We start from the raw sequence: 18,784 nt of genomic DNA, 5'->3' as shown, positions 1-18,784 counted from the left end.
TTGTTTATACATGATGTGTATGATACACATCATGTGTACAAGCGACATGACCAATTTTAATTGGAGTCCAAATTTTTATTTGTGGAATATGTTTGTGTTGATCAATCTGGTTATTATATTGTCTAAGATCTCAAAGTTTATTGTGTATGCTTGAGGTGCGGGGGGTTTACACCTCTACTTGGGTTTGAGATTTTTTTTCTCATACATCATTCCGACACTATGTACCTGAACGCCCTGATGCTGTGTTCCCAAGCCCCAAGAGCAGTGTTTCCTAGCGCCCTAATGCTGAACAACAGAGAGCAGAGCACCGCAGATGTATAGATATGGTGCTGCAGTGGTGCAAGATAGAGGCTTGAGCGGCATAGCGCCCCAAAATGGCGCCGCAACACTGCGAGACCGATTGTAAGGTTTTCTCATTTTTCTGAAGGATTGCATCCCTTGAGATTATTTTACTTGGTTTTCTCTTGTATTTTGAGTGCATAGACATTGAAAATTGTGCATGTGAGAAGATAAACAAGGATGGAGCAAGAGAGAAGAGAGATATATAATTATTTCTTCCAATTTTCAGTGTGTATAAATTTCTTGACATGGTATGACTCTATGGTTTTTTTTTCTTCTTATTTTCAGTTTTTCCATATTAAACCTTATTGTTCTTTACTTTTCCGCTGCTTTTATTTTCTTATTTATTTCTTTATTGTGGTGTTTGCTCCTACTCATCTTACCCAACACAAATGCATCAGGACTCCACACAAAAAAAATAAAAAAAAAATTGGTGGAGCGTCTCCCTAGCCACCCTAGCTTCAACCATTAATTCCACAGATATTTCTTCACACTACATGACAAACAAAAACATTAAAGAGTTTACTCAACAATCTAAGTTAGGCCTTTGCCTCCTCCCTCTCCCTCACGTCTGCTACGTGGCGCTTGATTAGTCTATGCCGAACGTAAAATTACATCAGATAACCTGAGGCGATAAAAATTCCCTAGCCAGCCACCAGCTGCACTTACACCACAGGTTATACAAATATTTCTTCGTGCTACATAATGAATAAAAACATCTTGATTTGTAACCTAATTTTCAACGTAATATATAATATAAAAGCACTTAAAATTTAATGATGGCGAAGCTTCTTATTTTTTTGCATTTTAAGAAAATATAAGAAGTAAAATTTTAATTTTCTTCACTTGATAAATCAAACAGCAAAAAGGCTGGACAACGGTGCGTAGGAATACGCAGCCGTCACTGTATTGAGAGAGCTTTGTGGCCAAGCAAAAGTGTCGTCGGCGTCTCTTTTGTCCGCCGGCGTATTTGAACGAGTTTTTTTTACTCTAAATTGTGAAGTTTCTCCCTAGAAGTGTCAAGCACTCAACCTCTATGTTGAGAGTTCTAGTCAGATAATCCTTCATTTAAATTATTTGAAAAAGCTTAATCTCCATTGGCTATAAAGTTCAGCAGCTTCTTTTCAACTTCCCACCACAGGATACCAGAGCATATCATCTTCCCCTCAGCCACATAGGCACCGCCCACCATGAGCTTCGAAGCCGATGTCTATGGTTCAAACACAAAATCCCTCCACTTTCTTTTCGTGCCTCTCATGGCACAGGGCCACATGATCCCCATGGTCGACCTAGCTAGGCTCCTCGCGGCCTGTGGCGCCTTTGTTACCTTTGCCACTACTCCGATCAACTTGGCCCGCATTCAACCCATTATTGATGGGGCAGCCGCCTCTGCCCTTCCGATCCGCTTTGTCGAGCTCTACTTCCCAGCTATGGATGTCGGTCTTCCCGATGGTTGTGAGAGCGCCGAACTCGTTCCGTCCGCTGATTTGTTCCTCACATTCATGAATGCTCTATCTCTCCTCCGCAAACCGCTTGAGACCTACCTGCATAGCCCTGACCTAGCTCGATGGCCAAAGCCAACATGTCTTATCTCTGACAACCTTCAACATTGGACAGCCGATGTTGCCCGCACCCTTGATGTCCCCCGTTTCATCTTTCATGGCCCATCATGTTTTTTCCTCTTATGTGGACTCCTCATCAAACAACATAGGGTTGAGCTTGAGGTTGCGATGGAGGAAACATCAAGCGGGCCTATCTTGCTTCCAGGTCTCCCACATCCTGTTCGGGTCAACAAGCACGAGTTAACCTCGGTCATGCGCTCGGACCCTAACTGGTCCAAATACATGGAATCCGTCAGGGTGGCAGAAGAATCGGCCGATGGTGTGCTTGTCAATAGCTTTGTCGAGCTTGAGCCTTGGTACTTTGAGAGATATCACGAAGTGACAGGCAAGCCAGTGTGGCCTATTGGGCCACTCTCACTTTATAAGGAAGAGCTTGATGCCAAGGCGACACGCGGGAAAGTTTCGTCTATTGACAATAAGCTCCTCTTCCGGTGGTTAGACAACCAAAAGGCCGGTTCAGTGGTGCTCGTTAGCTTTGGAAGCATTGTACGCAACACCATAGCCCAGCTCATGGAGTTGGGCTACGGGTTGGAAGCTTCGAGTCGACCATTTATTTGGGTTGTGACTGAAGTTGCTGAGAGGCAAGTTCCAGGGGTGGAGGAGTGGATAACAGAGTTTGAGAAGAGGGTGGAGGGAAGAGGAATGGTGATAAAGGGTTGGGGACCACAAATACTGATGTTGGGGCATGTAGCGGTAGGGGGCTTTGTGACACATTGTGGTTGGAATTCAACACTGGAGGCAATAGCGACAGGGGTGGTAATGGCTACATGGCCACACTTCTTTGACCAATTTTTAAATGAGCAATTAGTGGTGGATGTTCTCAAAATTGGGGTAGCAGTTGGCGTCGAAAAGCCGAAATTGTTTGGTGTAGGAGATGATAATGAGGTTGCGGTGAAAGTGACGAGGGGGGAGGTCGAGAAGGTTTTGGAGAGGCTGATGGGGGGAGGAGAGGAAGGGGATGAGATGAGGGAGAGGGCAAAGGAGCTCAAGGAGAAGGCTAGAATGGCTATGGAGGAAGGAGGGTCTTCATGGAAGGGATTGCAGGATGCAATTAACTATGTGTTAGATAGCCAACATAAGTAGTAAGGGACAAAAACTTTCATTCTTGCATAGAAATTCTCAGAAATAACTTATTTTATATCATCTCTTTATTCTACATTGAGATGTATTAGTTTCTTAATTTTATATCCATGTAACAATAATTGAAGTCAAGAAATTTTTTATTAAAATTTTGATAAGAAATTTCTCGTGATTTCTGACAATAAATAATTACCATGTAGCACAGGCAAAGTTGCATCTAGAAGAGCTAGCTAGGAATATTATATCGTAAGAAGACAACAAAAGATGTGTTGTCAATCAGTAAAATGCTCCTTAATTTTTCTTTTTTGATAGCCATTTGATGATAAAATTATAGTTGTTCGATGTATAAAGACAAAATTTTTATTGTTGTTATAGTTATAAATAAATAATGTGGAGTGCTTAAGTGTCTCTAGACTTTATGCAAGGACTTTGTCGTCGATGAAAGATAATATATTGTAAGAGTCTATAGGGTTAAATAATTTTGATGCCTTTGACGCAACTTAGTTCGATCTGTTGGTTGAGAGTTTATGCTACCAACAAAGTGATTTTGGGTTCAAATCTTATGTATACGATGCATGTGTGATTCTATCTTAATTGGCCAAAATGTCCAAAAGAAATTTTTTTTTTTGATCCCTTCTTGCTTTAATATGCAACCTTTAAGGTATGTCATATATAGACAAAAAAAGCCGAATCAAGCATGTTGAAGCCTGCTGTTTTCTATTCAACCTCCATTGATGGGATTTTTATTTGGTCCGGTGCAAGGACCTAGAGGAAGGTTCGGTTTTGCCTAAAAAAGTGCAAATACCGAGATTTTTGAAAAAATACCGAGTTTTTTGAAAAACTCGGTATTTGCACTTTTTGACCTATTTTTGCCTAAAACCGAACCTTCCTCTACATCCAGTGAAAGGACCTAATAATTGCTCCCATTGATGTCTCATGCCCAACAATAGATAGAATCAAAGACTACGGGTCAGTTTATGGTGTTATCATGTAACTTTTAATTGTTTACATTTCAAGTCTTAATCCGAAGTAGTAGTGTTTGACTCAACCCCGAAATATTTGAAAGACAGCTTTCTTCTAACTAGTGCTTTTGCATTCTCGATAGTGCCTCTAATTGAGGTCGATGAGCCTTACTTTAGAGTTTATTTGGGACGACCGTAACATTTTATAAAGTTAGTTGTAAATTTGTTATGAGCAAAATAATTTAGCTACTCTATTGCAAATAGTAATTTTAACTGTAAAAATTTTTGAGAAAGCAATTGCTAAATAAAATTATGATTAATATTTAAAAATTAACATAATGTGAAGGTTGTCTCAAACGATTATAGTTTTTACATTTAGAGACTATTTGATTGCTTATTTTTAAAACAAATAGCAATATTAAAAAAACATGAAAGACAAAAGTGGTCAATAGTAGATCACAATGCGTTTGTATTAGTATAAATATATCATAATAAAAATACTAATAATTGAACATTATACGGCTATTAATAATATTAATCTTTCGTACGATAAGTAAATAGATCTAAGAGATATGTTGAGTTAGACATCACAGGAGATGAGCCCTTAGGTGTATCGTCTTAGTCCGTTTCCAACCAAAATACTCATTTCACACTCCAAAAGATAATAACTGATCTCTAACCGTACTCCATTTCTTAATGTCAAAAAAGAATATATCAGATATATCCTTTCTCAAACGAAACTCCAAACAAACAAAATGACGAATAAAAATTGATGTTCGTGAATAGTTTGACACCAATAGAGTCGCAATGTTCACCTGGCGCAAAATACCGTTTAATCTGACCTTCAGTCATTTGACATTCGGTTGGAATTGACCTAAAGTCATCCTATTTTAGGGTGTTGAGGCGTGGAGCTGAATAGTAGAAGTAAAGAAAAAGAAAAAGTTTTTGGTTTGGGCTCTAAGGGCATAACTTAAAGGACCATTGCTTCCTTATCTCTTAATTATCAGAATGAGCTGCAGAAAAAAATATTGGTATCATGGATTTTTCTTATAAAATTAATATATATGAGGATGAGCTAAATGAGTGAAAATGCTTTGAATTTAAGGAAATAGAATGAATTTTAATAAATGCTTTATTTTCTATTTTCTTTAAGTCAAATATATAAAGTCTATAAGTTTTACTTTAAAATTGTAAAGAATAAGATAATATATAGTAATTATGTATAATTAAGATAATATATAACTAATTCTATATAGATCTAATTCGATAATAAGAAAATAAAATTTTGGTAAAATTATATGTGTAGTCTAAGTACCCAGAGATTATTACGTGAGGTTACTGGACTTTCTAGAGGTCAATCAGGATGCGCCACATCACCCAATACACAACGGTACACAATAACGATACACATCATATTAGTGACGTATTGGTGATGTGTCGCATTCTGATTGACCTCCAGATAATATCCGATGACCACACATAATAATTTCGCATAAGTACCAGAAATATATAGGCTTTCACAACATTTATTTTTATTTTTTAGCTTTTGTAGCAGTATAAAACACTAGAAAAGATCTTGCAGGATCGCATAGTGTGGTTTTTTTTGTTGCAGAGGTTTTTTGCTTTGAAAGTTGAGTGTTGCATTAATTAGAAATCTGGCTAGTTTGTGGGGCGCAATACAAATGAAATAAAAGGAACTCATTGCACACCTAAGGGGAGCACGACCCCACCAATTAGGGGTGTCAATTTCGGGTCACATGTCGGATTCTGGTCGAATCCGGAACTGACCCGGGTTCAAACGGGTCGACCCTAATCCGACCCGGGTATATAAACGGGTTGGAAACTCGGACTGGACCCAACCCGTCGGGTCAACCCGAACCCGACCCATTTTGAAATCGGATCGGGTCCAACCCGGATTTTCCGGATCGGGTTTTCATGTCGTGTCAAATATTGACACCCCTACCGCCAATGATGTTGTCTAGATGTTTGCCTGTCTCCCCACTGAGAATTGGAGAGTTGATATTGAAATGGTGCTTGGGAGAATGGCTAGGAAGGGCAGCATGTTGCTGTTTGGATAGTGTTTATACACTATGGAGAGGTATTTGTGAAGTTGGTGGTTGAGGCTTTTGCTCATAGCTGATACCTTTAGCATTAAGAGCTGTTTGGGCGCAAATGGGGTTGAATTTCCCATCACCAGGATGAATATTGAGAGCAGATTGATGTGGTGATGGCATAGAGGCGGGTTAGGGTTGCTTTATGGTTGAGCACAAGTCAACCTTTCGACGAATGAACCCACAATTGAAGAAAATATGAGAGAGCCCTCATACTCCACTTTTTGAAAAAAAATTACCTCGAATGCCGATGATCCAAACTCTTTGTTGCAGTCTCTGTGCGAGGTCAACTCAAACACAAACCCTTACATATGCACATCTAGCACACAAAGTAGTCGACGCATCCATCGACCTTGGCAGCAATACGAGTGATATTTAAATGATCCCCACACATGAGTGGCAAGTGTAGAAACCAGATTCAAATTGGTGAATGTAATTCTTGCATTGAATTTGGTGAAAAAGATGGCGACCATTTGTCGAAGCCTATAATGTGTCTAGAAATGATCCAAGGGCCTCCCAAGAGGATAGCATCCCTCACTTCAACCTTCTCAAATAGATAAATAAAATAATTCGACACAATGGAAATAGATTCAAATTTACCCAAATGGGACCATCTCTTCTTGAGCTCGTTATGTAGAAGAAATTGTGGGAGCCGTTTGCCTATAAGCTTACCAACTAAGGCTTTCTCCAACCTCTGGATGTTTTCTTGCACAAAATCAAGTTGCCGGGCACTCTGAAATTCCATCATTTGCAAGCACATCAGCCTTGCTAATTCCAAGCAACATGTTCTCTATTAGCTTATGTTGTGAAAACATTAGAGGAAAATTCTACTTCTTGTTTCTTCCACCTTGAGAGAGAGAGAGAGAGAAAGGGAAGGGAGAGATGGAGAATATAATTTACAGTAAAAACAGAACTGAATATTATTGTTTTTTCCCATTCTTTACGGAAAACTCTAACCTCTACTTATAACACTATCAAATAGTTAAAAATTTAATAGTAGGGTAAGATAAACCAAAGAAACATAATAGCTAAAACTGGACCAAATACAAATAATCTCCGCCTTGATCCAATTTAATAATGTTTTAACTAGGGGTGACAATATTTGACTCGACACAAAACTTGATCTAGACTTGACCCAGAAAATTTTGGATTCGGGTCAACCCATTTGTCATATGGTAGGGTTCGAGTTTGAGATTTTGACCCATTTTAAAAATCGGGTTGGATTCGGGTTTACCCGACGGGTTTACCCGAAGACCCAAAGATGACATGAAATGACCCTTGTTCTCATATTGCATTCCCGAAGGTTTTAAAACTGAAGCACCCCCGTTGTAATTGCAATGCGCTGCAACGACATTCACAGTAGTTTAAAGACCAACGGGGAATATTTGAGGAAGTAGCGGATGTAGCAGTAGTTATAACTCTCACAATATTTCAGAATTGTGGTGGATAAATACATCACAAATAAATTGATTTCTAGGATTGTGGTGGTTATAACCACTACAATTTTGAAATATTGTGACCGTTATAACCATCACAAACGTTTATAATTTTTTTTTAAATACAGAACCTTAATGTCCACTGTCTACTGTAATCTTATATACACATGAGCAACCTATCAAAACGGTAATGTTATAGGAAATTTTTATGAGCTTCATAAGAAGAAATCTTGAATGATGAAAATAACTCACAAAAAGGGAAAAAGGGATGCAACTTGCTTGAAAATTAATTATCATTCGTTGAAACAATGAACAAACTAAAATACAGTACTTGCTAGAAATTTACATAAAAAAGAATCAATACTATGGGCCTCACTTATGCATACCCTAAACCCTAAATTCAGATGAAAAATAATCCAGGCTAAATGCTGCTCCATCGATAGTGCCTTCATTCAAGAGAAGCTCAAGAATATGATGTAGCAGAAAAAACTGGTTGGAGAAAAGTTGACTTGCTCATCACAAAATTATTCCTGCTTTAGCTGTTGGTGACCATTCATATCTTTGGTAGTTGTGGCAGGTTCAAATTGAGTTGCATCACTATCGCCCTTGATCAGATACAAGGTCATGCAACTCAAGAATGAGTTACACAACATAGCCATGAAAAACATGACTATGCAAACCTATCTTACCGAGATAAAGAAGATCATGGACAACATTGCCTCTGCTGGCTCCACAATTGACACTGAGGATATCATCCTCCATATTCTGAATGGGCTTCCACCTGCATATCAATCGTTTAAAACGGCTATCCGGACACTACAGACCCCTCTCAAGCTTGATAACCTGTATGCAATGTTAATCAGCGAGGAAATTCACATTCAAACGGACACACTGCGTCTAGCAATTTAGCAAGAACCCACAACTGCGTTATATGCAAACCGAGGTCGCGGTTGTAGGGGCAGGGGTCGTAATCAATCTTTCTCTGGTACAACACCAAAACAAGGATCGAAATCCTCAACTCAATGCCAAATATGCCTCAAAAGAGGTCACACTGCGGATGCGTGCTGGCATCGTCATGATCCAAACTACACTACACCAAGAAACAACAATGACACAAACAACGCGCTGCTTGCCTCAACAGAGGCCACATCCACAGACTGATATTTGGATTCAGGCGTGTCAGCGCACATGACGAATCGGAACGATCAACTCAGTCAAGGTTCAAGCTACCATGGCTCTGATCAGGTGATGGTTGGGGACGGACGATCCATCCCGATCGCTCACTCGGGTACGGGTCTGCTCCCAACACCAGATCGTAAGTTAATTTTATCCAAATTACTTCATATACCTTCCATATCTCATAACCTTCTATCCATATCCAATCTTGTTTCTGATAATCAAATTTCTATTACTTTTACTCCTGATGGTTTCACTTTTAAGGATTTGCAGAACAACAAAGTTCTTCTCACCGGTCCATGTAAACAGGGTCTCTACCCCATTGCAATAAAGAAAGCAGCTACTTCTCCACAAGCTCTGTCGGCTGTAGCAGCTTCAACGATAAACTGGCATCAATGACTCGGTCATCCTCACCATAGAACTATACAGCACATTTCAAGAACGCATCATAGTCTTCATATTTCTCAAAAATATTACAATTGTGTTTCTTGCAAAATGTGTAAAAGCCATAAACTGCCATTTGCTCTTTCTGCAAATAGAACTAATAAACCACTTCAACTATTGCACTCTGTGTGGGGACCGTCTTCGGTCACCACCTACCACGGATTTAGATATTACCTTCTCATTATTGATGATTACTCTCGCTATTGTTGGCTGTTTCCGTTAGTTTTTAAATCTGATGTCGTGCGACACTTTATTCAGTTTATTGCTTTTATTGAAAAACAAACGAATCACAAAGTTAAAGCAATTCGCACTGACGGAGGAGGTGAGTATATAAATCACCAATTTCAATCCTACCTTAGATCTAATGGCATTCATCATCAGGTATCTTGTCCATATACACCGGAACAGAATGGAGTGGCAGAGCGCAAGCATCGCCACATTCTCGATACAACCAAGACTTTGCTTCATACGGCTTCTATACCTCTTACCTACTGGTATGAAGCAGTCGATACAGCGGTGTACCTAATCAACAGATTTCCCTCTCACACCAACCAGAACTACTCCCTGCTACAACTAATGTTCAACACTTCTCCGGACTACGCTCACATGAGAACATTCGGCTGCGCTTGTTTCCCTCTCCTCCCGCCGCATTCTTTTAACAAACTTCAACCCAAATCTGCTACCTGCGTGTTTTTGGGCTACTCAGACAAGCACAAAGGATATAAGTGTTTTAACCAAGAAACCAATACCATAACTATCTCTAGACACGTTCAATTCATTGAGAACTTGTTTCCTTTTCAACAACAGTCTCCACCTCTCACCACACCAATGCAAGCTCTGCCCACTCAACTTCTTCTACCGGTCTCCAAAGTGCAGGAAGGATATCGTCCTGCATTGATCAACTCCAGCAACATACCAACTACGCTGCCTCCCCTACTCGAATCTACAACTACATCCCACTCACCGACCAGAATCTCCTCTGCTCTAAATCAAGATCCTTCTTATGTTCAGCCTACCACACAACATCACATGACAACTCGATCCAAAACAGGTTCCCTTAAACCAATCTCTCGTTTAAATTTGCTTCATCAGGTTGCTCAACTGGAAACACAAAATGTCCCCACAAGCTACTCCGAAGCTATCAAGCATCCTGAATGGCATCAAGCTATGGCAGAGGAGTTTGCGGCGCTTCAACAGCAAGGCACTTGGGACCTAGTCGCACCACCGTCCAATGCATCCATTCTCGGGTGCAAATGGACATTTCACAAGAAATTTAATTCAGACGGGACAGTATCAAGATTCAAGGCTCGTCTCGTCGCACAAGGCAACCGGCAAGAACATGGACTGGATTATGAAGAAACCTTCAGCCCCGTTGCAAAGCTGCCCACCATCCGGGTTCTCTTCACCGTTGCATTATACAATGGATGGCAAGTGCAGCAGCTTGACGTCACGAATGCATTTCTTCATGGCAGCCTGGACGAAACGGTATTCATGCGTCAACCCAAAGGCTTCGAAGACAACATGTCACCGGACCACGTCTGCTGTCTCAAGAAAGCCATATACGGGCTCAAACAGGCTCCTAGACAGTGGTACACCACATTCACTACTCATCTCATCAATATCGGTTTTCAGCATAGCAAGGCAGATCCCTCGCTGCTCGTCTACCGTCGGCAACACACTCAGCTGTTTCTACTTGTGTATGTGGACGATATTCTAATCACGGGCAACGACAACGAAGCCATAGCCAATCTTCTACACAACTTACACTCCAAATTCACTATGAAACAACTCGGCTTAGCTCGTCATTTTCTCGGGATCACTATTCAATCCACGCAAGATAAGTATTTTTTGTCACAGCAATCTTATGCTCAATCTCTACTTGAGCAAACTAATCTACAACAATGCAATTCTCTGTCTAATCCATCTTCTACTAAACAGCCCATTCAATTCAAACAAGACAATACCATTTCAGATGCTGTCACCTATAGGAAAATCACGGGAGCACTTCAGTATTTAACCATTAAGCGTCCAGACATAGCTCATGCCACCAACACTCTGTCTCAGCATACGCACGATCCTCAACCCATTCATTTTCATCTCTTAAAATGTCTCCTTCGGTATATCCGTGGCACAATCAACTTCGGACTACCTATTACAAAATCCTCCATGATCCTTCGCACTTTCTCAGACGCCGACTGGGCAGGGGATCCGATAACCAGGAAATCAACATCTGGTTTTTGCACTTTTCTAGGAGACACACTGGTTTCCTGGACCGTGAAGAAGCAGCACACCGTATCTCGATCGTCCACAGAATACGAATACAGGGCATTGGCCGCAGCTACCGCGGACACAATCTGGTTGAAACGTCTTCTTGCTGATTTCAACATTCTGCACAATACCCCGATTGCAGTGTATTGTGACAATACATCGGCAATAGCTTTGGCGAACAATCCGGTCTTCCACGCACGCACGAAGCATATTGAGATTGATCAAAGATTCATCCGAGATCATATTTCAAACAAAACCATCAGTTTTCTTCCAATAAGCACTGTGGATCAGATCGCAGACATATTTACCAAACCTCTTCCTACTCTTCGGTTCAAATATTTGCGATCCCAGCTGACGATCATAGAGGAATCGCAAGTTTGAGGGGGAATATTAGCACCTAATCAATTAGCTACCTGTAATAACCTGTTAATAAGCTTCTTGTAAACATATCATTTGCTGACATGTGTAAAGTTACTCTGTCTCATCTATTTATAGGTATGTGTACTCTGATGTAAAGCAACCAATGAAATAAATCATTTTCCATTTCTGTCTTCTTGTGAGCTTGTCTTCTCCAAGTCCGGCGAACTCTTCTCTCGCTGGCACACTCGTTTCCACAAGGCCTACCTACGCATTCCAGACAAGGCTGGATGGCCCAAGCCTGATTGTCTCATCTCTGACAACCACCATCATTGGACTGTTGATGTCGCGCGGCCCCTCAACATTCCCCGTCTCATCTTCCATGGCCCATCTTGCTTCTTCCTCTTGTGCGATCACCTCATAAATCGACATAGAGCTGGGCTTGAGGTTGCGGTGGTGGCAGCGTCAGATGGGTTCACTGTGCTTCAGGGCCTTCCACATCCCATTCGAATCAGCAAGCAAGATGTGTTCACGCTCTCGCCCTCGGACCCTGACAAGTCCAAATACAAGGAAACCATTCGAGTGGCAGAAGAATCTGCCGATGGTGTGCTTGTCAACAGCTTCATGGAGCTTGAGCCCTGGTACTTTGAGAGGTACCGTGAGGAAAAGAGCAAGCCAGTGTGGCCTGTAGGGCCACTCTCACTCTATAAAGAAGAGCTTGATGTGAAGGCGGTACGTGGGAGGGCTTCATCTATTGACAACAAGATCCTCTTCCAATGGCTAGATAGGCAAGAGGTTGGTTCAGTGGTGCTAGTGAGCTTTGGAAGCATCATACGCAACACAATGGCCCAACTCATTGAGTTGGGTCACGGGCTGGAAGCATCAAGGCGACCATTCATTTGGGTGGTGAAGGAACTGATGGAGGAGAAGGTCACTGGGGTGGAGGAGTGGATAACAGAGTTTGAGAAGATGGTGGATGGGAGGGGAATGATAATAAGGAGGTGGGCGCCGCAGGCGGTGATATTGGGGCATGTAGCGGTGGGTGGATTTGTGACACATTGCGGGTGGAACTCGATATTGGAGGCACTAGCAACAGGAGTGGTTATGGCAACATGGCCGCATTTCTATGACCAATTCTTGAATGAGCGATTGGTGGTGGAGGTGCTCAAGAGTGGGGTGGCTGTTGGAATCGAACAAACAGATTATTTAGGTGTAGAGAATCGTAATGAAGCAGAGGTGAAAATGAGGAGGGAGGAGGTTGAGAGGGTTGTGGAGAATTTGATGGGGGGCGGAGAGGCGGGGGAAGAAAGAAGGCAGAGAGCAAGGGAGCTTGGCAAGCAAGCAAGGGCAGCCATGGAGGAAGGGGGGTCTTCATGGAAGGGATTGCAAGATGTAATCAACTATGTATCAGAACATCACAGAAAGTACCAAGAGGCAAACATTTCATGCTAATAAATTTGTATAAGAAACTTCTTTTCATGACTATTTGATGATAAATGAATCTCCATGTAAAAGTAACTGTTGATAAAAATTTTTATTGGAGTTTTCATAAGGAATATGATTAATAAATAATGCGCAGTTGTTATATAGGTTTTGTTAAGGATTATGTCGTCATTTAATGATTGAGAATATTTTATGATCTAATACAGCTACACTAACATGGCTCTGTAGTTCTTCATGCGATTTTTTTATGTAGAAAACTTTAAATATGTATGTCATAATATTTTTAAAGCCTTAGATTCAACTGTGAATTAGTGCTAGTTGCTCATAAAATATGAACAGTTTCTTCAAAAGTTTTAGTTATTTATAGAATATTCCATTTCCATCACTTAAACATTTACTTATAAAATCTATAATCTCTATTCCTTTTCTTTGTATCTTCAATCCAACATTTATTTAAGAGTATATGAAAAGGAAGGACAGCAATTGCAGAGAAATTTTTTATTTGTAGGGCTTAGAATTTGATATAGGAGTCAAGCTAATTAGAAAAAATATTGTAGATAAGATAGGTTACTAGTGAAGAAACAGAGAAGCAGTACGCAGGAAGATAGGGAAACAGTGAACAGAAAGAAATAAAGAAGAAGATGTATTATTTTTCATATTCCAAGAGTACAATATAGGTATCCATATATAGGAAAAGGACAAGACTTAAGACAAGCTAGAACCAATGAGGTGATGCCAATTGTATTAACAAATAAATGTTATTTTGAATTGTCCTCTAATATCCCCTGCAAATTGATTGGTCTTGAACGACCGTAAGTTTGAGTCGTAGTTGATGAAATCTTCTTGTGGACAGTGGCTTGGTGAATATATCGGCCACCTGATCAATAGTGCTTATGGGTAAAAGACGAATGTTGTTATGTTGAATATGATCTCTTATGAACTTTTGATCGATCTCAATGTGCTTTGTGCAGTCATGAAACACCGGATTGTTGGCTAAAGCGATGGCGGACATGCTGTCGCAATGCATATCTGTGGGTTGATCTGGAGAGATGTCGAACTCAGCTAGTAGTCTTCACAGCCAAATTATATCGGAGGTAAGGGCCGCTAATGATCTTTATTCAGATTCTTTGGAGGATCTTGCAACGGTGTGTTGCTTTTTAACCGTCCAAGTTATGATTGTTTTGCCAAGAAAAATACAATATCCAGAAGTAGATTTCCGGGTGATGGGATCTCCAGCCCAGTCGGCATCTGAAAAGGAGGTGAGAACGAGATTAGATTTTATAATAGGAATACCAAAGTCCAACGTACCTTTTATATGTCACAGCGTACCTTTTATAGAGTTTTTTTTTTGCTTTGATCATCATCCAGTGGCAAAAAAATTATTCCCAAAAATTGCAGGCCAAGGCACTAAAGAACTTACTTCAGGATGTAAAAAAAAAATAATAATAAATAATAATATAAAAAAATTTACTGCAGCATGTGTTGGATACCCAAAAAATTTATCTTTCGAAATTTCAATAGATCTAAAAAATTGGAGAGGGTATAGTAAACTGTTTGTTGCAGTAGAAACTGCATGAGGCTCGGTTTCAGAAGGGCCTAAGGATTAATTATTTTGGCCGCCGAATATTATTTGGAGATCATTTAGAATGCATCATATCATTTTTTTGTTGCATATCGTACTTACCTGATTGCACCTGATTCACCTCCGATATAGAGCTGAGTCCAATCTCCACACAGAACCTCACATAATAATTTCTCTTGATAAGGGAGGACTTTAACAGGCACGTTGAAGATGTAAGATGTTTTCTCAATTATTGATGAGGAGCACACAGAAAAGGCTCAGACAACAGAGCTTACGCATGGGAAGGCGTCACTCTTTGTTATTGAGGGCGTGGTGGCCAAGCAAGAAAGCTATCACATTTTTTCTTGGTGGCCAAGCAATGAAGCAATATCCGACCTTCTCACCGTTAGTATTATTTCATTTAAATATTTTGAAAAACAAAACGGTCATTTCCTAACGAATATGGTGTTTAGCTGCACTCTTTAAATTTCCTACGAGTAGAGCAAAAGCATTTCATCATCCAGTCCAGCCACGATGAGCTCTGAAGATGTTAAGTGCAGCTCAAAAACAAAGCCCCTCCACTTTCTTCTTATCCCTTTGATGCAACAAGGTCATATGATCCCCATGGTCGATCTAGCTAGACTACTTGCAGCCCATGACGCCCTCGTTACTTTTGCCACTACGCCGGTCAACTTAAATCGCATCCGTCCCATCATCGATCAAGCCACCGCCTCCAGCCTACCTATTCGCTTCGTTGAACTCCGCTTCCCAGTTGTTGATGTTGGCCTCCCTGAAGGTTGCGAAAGTGTTGACCTCCTCCCCTCCGTGGATCTTATACTCCCTTTTCTGAATGCTCTATCCCTCCTCCGCGACCCGCTTGAGGCCTACCTACGCATTCCAGACAAGGCTGGATGGCCCAAGCCTGCTTGTCTCATCTCTGACAACCTCCAACATTGGACTGTTGATGTCGCGCAGTCCCTCAACATTCCCCGTCTCATCTTCCATGGCCCATCTTGTTTCTTCATCTTGTGCGATCTCCTCATCAATCGACACAGAGCTGAGCTTGAGGCTGCAGTGGCGGCAGCGTCAGATGGGTTCACCATGCTTCAGGGCCTCCCACATCCCATTCGAATAAGTAAGCACGAGGTGATCACGCTCTCGCCCTCAGACCCTGACAAGTCCAAATACATGGAAACAATTCGATCGGCAGAAGAATTTGCCGACGGTGTGCTTGTCAACAGCTTCATGGAGCTTGAGCCTTGGTACTTTGAGAGGTACCGTAAGGAAAAGAGCAAGTCAGTGTGGCCTGTAGGGCCGCTCTCACTCTATAAAGAAGAGCTTGATGTCAAGGCGGCACGTGGGAGGGCTTCATCTATTGATAACAATATCCTCTTCCAATGGCTAGATAGGCAAGAGATTGGTTCAGTGGTGCTTGTGAGCTTTGGAAGCATCATATGCAACACAATGGCACAACTCATTGAGCTGGGTCACGGGCTGGAAGCATCCGGGCGACCATTCATTTGGGTGGTGAAGGAAGTGGTGGACAAGAAAGTCCCTGGGGCGGAGGAGTGGATAACGGAGTTTGAGAAAAGGGTGGAGCGGAGGGGAATGATAATAAGGGGGTGGGCGCCGCAGGCTGTGATATTGGGGCATGTGGCGGTGGGTGGATTTGTGACACATTGCGGGTGGAACTCGATATTGGAGGCATTGACGACGGGGGTGGTTATGGCAACATGGCCGCATATATATGACCAGTTCTTGAATGAGCGATTGGTAGTGGAGGTGTTTAAGAGTGGGGTGGCTGTTGGAATCGAACCAACAGATTATTTAGATGTAGAGAATCGTACTGAAGTGGAGGTGAAAGTGAGGAGGGAGGAGGTTGAGAGGGTTGTGGAGAATTTGATGGGGGGCGGAGAGGCGGGGGAAGAGAGAAGGCAGAGAGCAAGGGAGCTTGGCAAGCAAGCAAGGGCAGCCATGGAGGAAGGGGGGTCTTCATGGAAGGGATTGCAAGATGTAATCAACTATGTATCAGAACATCAGAGAAAGTACCAAGAGGCAAACATTTCATGCTAATAAATTTTTAAAAGAAACTTCTTTTCATGGCTATTTGATGATAAATGAATCTCCATGTAAAAATGACTGTTGATAAAAATTTTTATTGAAGTTTTGATAAGGAATATGATTAATAAATAATGCGCAGTTGTTATATAGGTTTTGTTAAGGATTTTGTCGTCATTTAATGATTGAGAATATTTTATGATCTAATACAGCTACACTAACATGGCTCTGTAGTTCTTCATGCGATTTTTTTATGCAGAAAACTTCAAATATGCATGTCATAATATTTTCAAAGCCTTAGATTCAACTGTGAATTGGTGCTAGTTGCTCATAAAATATGAACAGTTTCTTCAAAAGTTTTAGTTATTCATAGAATATTCCATTTCCATCACTTAAACATTTACTTATGAAATTTATAATCTCTATTCCTTTTCTTTGTATCTTCAATCCAACATTTATTTAAGAGTATATGAAAAGGAAGGAGAGCAATTATAGAGAAATTTTTTATTTGTAGGGCTTAGAATTTGATATAGGAGTCAAGCTAGTTAGAAAAAAATATTCTAGATAAGATAGGTTACTACTACTTTGTTTTTTATTTCAGTCTTTTTGTTGCTGTGATATTTAGGTTAAATTAGATAAATTCACATACACATCACATACGAAAGCATGAATCCAACATCGAAGCTCCCAACTAATAGACAATGATGATCTGTAGATTCCAAAACTTTAGCCTCTATTGTATTTCATCTTACTTTATTCACCTGAGTTTTATTAAAATTAAGATATGTTAATGTTTTAATAAATTGTCACATAAATTTGAGTTTTTTCCTAATATGATAGTTCTACATATTTCTATGTGAAAAAGGCCAACTTTTACTTCAAGCATATTCCTAATTTGTTGGATTAAGGTTTTATTTGTAACATCTTTTTTACTAATTAACTTTTTAGATTGCAACCACAGTTTTTATTTGACCATTATTTTTTAATTATTCTCAAGAAATTTTGTGCAAGAAGATTGCTCTTTGCAACACTTTCAAATAAATTGCTTTTTTTATATGAGCTTAAAAAAAACCTCTTTCTCCACAGTAGTTTTGCAACAATCCTCACAAAAAAACTATTTTCCATCCCAAATAACTCCTTTGTCAACTATTTTATTCTTCAAATACTGTTAATTTCAATTGCATATATTAATTTATATATTTTATTTGATAATGATGTATATGTGAATTATAAAAATATAGATTATACAATATGTAAGATGGGCAGTTTATGAGCATAAAGAAAAGACAACAAGTTTTTTAGGTTTATTATAATTTCTATATGCGAGGGTGAGCACTGAACCTTCTCACTATCATATGAGTTGCTAGTGTCATTAGCCATAGGGGTGTCAAATCTGGGTCAAGGGTCGGGTTTGAATCGAATCAGGAACTGATCCGGGTTCAAACGGGTCGACCCTAACCCGACCCGAGTAGACAAACGGGTTGGAAATTCGAACCCGGACCTGACCCTGCGGGTTGTCGGGTTGACCCGACCCGACACGGTACCCGAAACGCTTGGACGCAGTCGAGCTAGAGCGGGCGCACGCTGGAGCGAGCAAGCGCGTGCGTGGGCGAGGGAGGTGCGCATTGCAAGCACGGGTGCTTGTGTGAGCGCTCGGGTGCTGGCAGGCACGGGTGCGAGCGAGCGCGGGTGCGCGGCCACGCGCAAGCAACCTCGGGCACGGGGCGCCGGCGCTAGCAGGTGCAGCTGGGGCAGCAGGGGGCCGCGGGCAACAGGGGGCCGAGGGCAGTTCAAATTAAACAGGTTCACGGGTTGACCCGGCAACCCGCCGGGTCAACCCGAACCCGGCCCGTTTTTTAAACGGGTCAATTTCTGGAACTCGAACCCGACCCGTTTTGAAATCGGGTCGGGTTCAACCCAAATTTTC

General features: G+C 41.0%; 2 protein-coding genes across 2 annotated transcripts; both read left to right on the top strand.

Moving 5' to 3' along the window:
- The first annotated feature begins 1,490 nt into the window (after nt 1-1,490).
- On the top strand, nt 1,491-13,539 carry LOC110099670. Its single transcript, XM_028700004.1, has 5 exons — nt 1,491-3,040; nt 8,165-8,395; nt 9,429-9,492; nt 9,552-11,813; nt 12,015-13,539. The coding sequence occupies exons 1-5, from the start codon at nt 1,530-1,532 to the stop codon at nt 13,245-13,247; spliced, it is 5,301 nt and encodes a 1,766-aa protein (XP_028555837.1). The 5' UTR covers nt 1,491-1,529; the 3' UTR covers nt 13,248-13,539.
- A 1,733-nt stretch (nt 13,540-15,272) lies between these two features.
- Nucleotides 15,273-16,905, top strand: LOC110099681 (UDP-glycosyltransferase 73E1-like). The gene has a single exon (XM_020826901.2). The coding sequence runs from the start codon at nt 15,334-15,336 to the stop codon at nt 16,870-16,872; it is 1,539 nt and encodes a 512-aa protein (XP_020682560.2). The 5' UTR covers nt 15,273-15,333; the 3' UTR covers nt 16,873-16,905.
- The last annotated feature ends 1,879 nt before the right edge of the window (nt 16,906-18,784 follow it).

Source organism: Dendrobium catenatum, unplaced genomic scaffold, assembly GCF_001605985.2.
Source record: "Dendrobium catenatum unplaced genomic scaffold, ASM160598v2 fragScaff_scaffold_1427, whole genome shotgun sequence".
NCBI lineage: Eukaryota > Viridiplantae > Streptophyta > Magnoliopsida > Asparagales > Orchidaceae > Dendrobium > Dendrobium catenatum.
The sequence above is the reverse complement of the archived record's forward strand: the minus strand, read 5'-3'. Positions and strand labels throughout refer to the sequence as shown.

What these genes read in the sequence shown, in the direction of transcription:
- LOC110099681 (XM_020826901.2), top strand. Translation starts at nt 15,334, where the DNA reads ATGAGCTCTGAAGATGTTAAGTGCAGCTCAAAAACAAAGCCCCTCCAC.
- LOC110099670 (XM_028700004.1), top strand. Translation starts at nt 1,530, where the DNA reads ATGAGCTTCGAAGCCGATGTCTATGGTTCAAACACAAAATCCCTCCAC. An exon ending in GTGTTAGATAGCCAACATAA is followed by an intron (nt 3,041 to 8,164) that starts GTAGTAAGGGAC and finishes GCCCTTGATCAG; the next exon opens with ATACAAGGTCATGCAACTCA. An exon ending in CGATCATAGAGGAATCGCAA is followed by an intron (nt 11,814 to 12,014) that starts GTTTGAGGGGGA and finishes GTCTTCTCCAAG; the next exon opens with TCCGGCGAACTCTTCTCTCG.